The 3,864-nt window shown below is 35.0% G+C and overlaps 1 protein-coding gene across 1 annotated transcript; it reads left to right on the top strand.

Annotated features, from left to right (window-relative positions):
• Positions 1-837: 837 nt before the first annotated feature.
• Positions 838-2,930, top strand: LOC106396280 (very-long-chain enoyl-CoA reductase-like). The gene is given in 4 exon segments (NM_001315967.1): positions 838-1,069; positions 1,229-1,268; positions 1,806-2,560; positions 2,630-2,930. Coding segments are annotated over 4 exon segments (933 nt in total). The 5' UTR covers positions 838-1,000; the 3' UTR covers positions 2,699-2,930.
• The last annotated feature ends 934 nt before the right edge of the window (positions 2,931-3,864 follow it).

Genomic DNA, 3,864 nt, shown 5'->3' with positions numbered 1-3,864 from the left:
TTATCTTGTTCTTTAATGCTTTAAGGTCGCTTTTGTTTTATGCATCAATCTTTGTGATGGCATGATCTCATCTCAGGATCATTTTATCAGCATAGCCAGGATCCTAAAAATCGCTGAAATGAGAACCAGAATATTCAAAATTCACTAATAATTGTTTTTGTAGAATCACCAGCTAAAACGATGTATCATTGAGTCATGGCTCTAAAACTGAAGTACATGTACATATATTTTCTCCACTTTCCAACTAGCAACAATCTCTCGACTCTACACTTTAATGTTGTTCTTTTGGAACATTGTCTACTTTGATGACTACCCACAATACATACAATACATTCAACCATTTTGTTGGCTTTGCTATAAATTCTTTTGTTAATTACACGTATAGGCTATAAGATGGAGCTTTATACCTATCACTTATAAAGTACTACATCGCAACACCAAGTTTTTTCACATTTATCAAGAAAACGTATCAAATTGTAGTTACCAATACATTATTTTTCGTTATCAACTATTCCCCACAACTTTTAACCAATAAAAACTTTATAAACACCATTATGTTTTTTTGAAGTTTACAATTTGCAATTAGTTTATACATTGAAAATGTAAAACATATATCTTTTTGAAACAAATTTTTTTCTTCTAAAATTTGGATCTTTTTTGAAATAGAGGGAGTAAAATATATTGAACCAAATCCGGTTATACAAACCCAAAAAAGTAACGTGAGATGAAAATATGAAATGATGAACCAAAACCGGTTTAATAAAACCCAAAAGAATGGTGATGGGACCAAAAGGGACGGTAGCAACCAGATGGGTCCAAAAATTAAGTTTGGGAGATAGTTAGTTAGTTGTCCTACTCCCAACTACACAACTTCAATGCCCAATCTCTTCCTCCTCCTCCTCCTCCTCCTCCTCCTCTCTATTTAACTTTCCTTCTCTCTCTCTCTCTCACACTCTGAATCTTCTTATCTGGGTCTTCCTCGTTTTCTCCGCTTTTAAGCATGAAAGTCACCGTCGTCTCCCGCAGCGGCAGAGAAGTTCTCAAAGCCCCCCTCGACCTCCCCGATTCGGTACTTTCTCCTTTGATCTGTCTCCTGTCTCTGTTCTGTTTCTCTTAATTCGATTTGAGGGTTTATGTTATATACTTTGAATTGCTCGATTGGAGAAAATGTAGCGAAAAAGATGCATACTTTCTGACTTTTAGGGTTGTGTGTTTTTGTTCTTTGTAGGCGACTGTTGCTGATCTGCAGGAAGCTTTTCACAAGAGAGGTAAAGTTTTCATTTTTACTAGTAGAATTGACTTTAGAATGTTGAAATCGATCTGCTTATGATAGCTAGTGTTAGTTCCATGCAAAGCAGTAGTTGATCTTAATGTGTTGAATCCACTTTAAGAGATATATGCTTATGGGTTATAATCAAGATCTGTGTGGAAGCTTATGAATTGTTTAGATTTTATAATGTTCTATGCTAATGAGGCCCAGTTTTGGGGTTTTTGATTACTCATTACAAGTTTCAACCTATTCTCATTAATGGATCTGTTACTGTTAGGCTCAAATGCTTTCATTTTAGATTGACTCTAAGTCAGCACTTTCATGCCTTTATAAGACTATATTGACACTATCTAAAATCTTCGTTACGAACAATGTGTAATCAGTGTATCCCTCTTATGATTTGACCATGCATTATAGATTCTCTACAGTATCTGTATTAATCAGAGAGCTTGAAGTCCCTTTCTTCACATCTAGAATAGCTTTACTGATGTTATTATGGACTGTGTGTGATTCGGGTTATGTTGTTTCGCAACAGCTAAGAAGTTTTACCCATCGAGGCAAAGACTGACTCTCCCCGTGGCTCCTGGCTCAAAGGACAAACCGGTTGTCCTCAACAGCAAGAAGTCACTCAAAGAGTACTGTGATGGAAACACAGACTCCTTAACCGTAGTCTTCAAGGACTTGGGAGCACAAGTCTCATACCGCACGCTCTTCTTCTTCGAGTACCTAGGCCCGCTCCTAATCTACCCGGTCTTCTACTACTTCCCTGTCTACAAATACCTGGGCTACGGCGAAGACCGTGTGATCCACCCGGTCCAGACCTACGCCATGTACTACTGGTGCTTTCACTACTTCAAACGTATCATGGAAACGTTCTTCGTCCATAGGTTCAGCCACGCGACTTCACCGATAGGGAACGTGTTCAGGAACTGTGCTTACTACTGGACCTTTGGTGCTTACATTGCGTATTACGTGAACCACCCTTTGTACACGCCGGTGAGTGACCTTCAGATGAAGATCGGTTTCGGGTTTGGTTTGGTCTGCCAAGTCGCAAACTTTTACTGTCACATTCTGTTGAAGAATCTGAGAGACCCTAGTGGCTCTGGAGGGTATCAGATCCCACGTGGCTTCCTCTTCAACATTGTTACGTGTGCCAATTACACGACTGAGATTTACCAGTGGCTAGGGTTCAACATCGCTACTCAGACCGTTGCGGGATACGTTTTCTTGGCTGTTGCTGCTCTGATTATGACTAACTGGGCTCTTGGAAAGCACAGCCGTCTGAGAAAGGTAACAAAAGCTAAACTCTCAAGTCTCTTTGCATTATGTGGTTCTTATTGTGGGGTTTGTGATTTGCAGATATTTGATGGGAAAGATGGGAAGCCGAAGTATCCAAGAAGATGGGTGATCTTACCTCCATTCCTGTAGAAAACCCATCGTTGTGATCCTCGTTTTTATCAGTTTAAAACTCTATTAATAAGGTTGTCAAAGAGATTTGCAAGATGTGTGGTTTCCTCTGTATTGGTTGTTCCTTTTGTTTTGAGATGTTTTGTAAGTTTAGAGATTTTAGAAACTTGCTTCTTTAATCGTTTATCACGCAAACTAAATCATCCGTTATTCCATTGTATTGCATGGTAAGTCAAACTCAAAACATTTTGCCATTATAGAGCGAAAATTTATTAATTTATAGAGATAATAATTTACAAAAAAAAAAATTATTTAAATTTTTTCTATTTTTAATATGTTTATATATAAAATACGAAAATATTTGATTTTATCGCATGTACATTATTCAAATTTTAGAAATTTGACTTTCATATTGTTTTATTATCTTATTTGGTGTTTATGTTTTATATGATTGTTTAATGGTTGTCCATACAATTTTACTAAATATTATCAAAATATATTAAAATGTTAAGAATAATAAAGATATTTTCATTGTGAATATAAAATAAATAATATAATGTTTATTTTGTACTTATATAAAATTATATATAGATAGTTTATTAATTTATGATTTTAATGGGACTATATATTTACATGAAAGTTTTAAAAGTATTATTATCTTATTATTTTATCGATTTGTGTCATATTTTATACCGGTCCAAGTTGGAACCGGCAAAATTTATTAATCGAGTATTCATTTATAAAGGTTTTACTGTATTTTAAATTATAGTAGTAAGTAGGCATGCGGGCCGGGTTATTCGATTTGGGTAGTTCGATTTTCGGTTAGTTCATTTCAACATAAATCTTACCAAATTAGCCCAAAATAAAGAACGGTTCGGTATTCTGTTAGTTTGGTTTTTGAAAATCCTATCGATGTTTTTGATTTCAGTTAAATTTTAGTTAAATTGTTTAAAAAAATTGGAAATTTTTTGCTTATTTCGATTAAAAATTTAGTTAGTTCGGTTTTTTGATATAGTTTGGATATAGTTATTTGTAAAGAAAAATATTGAAGTAACCGATTGCCCAACTGAAAAACAATTTTTTAGAAATTGAACCAAACTTCTAACCAAAATAACCAAATTTTGGTTCAGTACGCGGGTTTGGTTTTGTTCAAAGTTACATGCCTAATAGTAGGGTACACATCAATG

Source organism: Brassica napus, chromosome C8, assembly GCF_020379485.1.
Source record: "Brassica napus cultivar Da-Ae chromosome C8, Da-Ae, whole genome shotgun sequence".
Taxonomy (NCBI): Eukaryota; Viridiplantae; Streptophyta; class Magnoliopsida; order Brassicales; family Brassicaceae; genus Brassica; species Brassica napus.
Note: the sequence above shows the minus strand (reverse complement) of the source record. Positions and strands in the feature narration are given on the sequence as shown.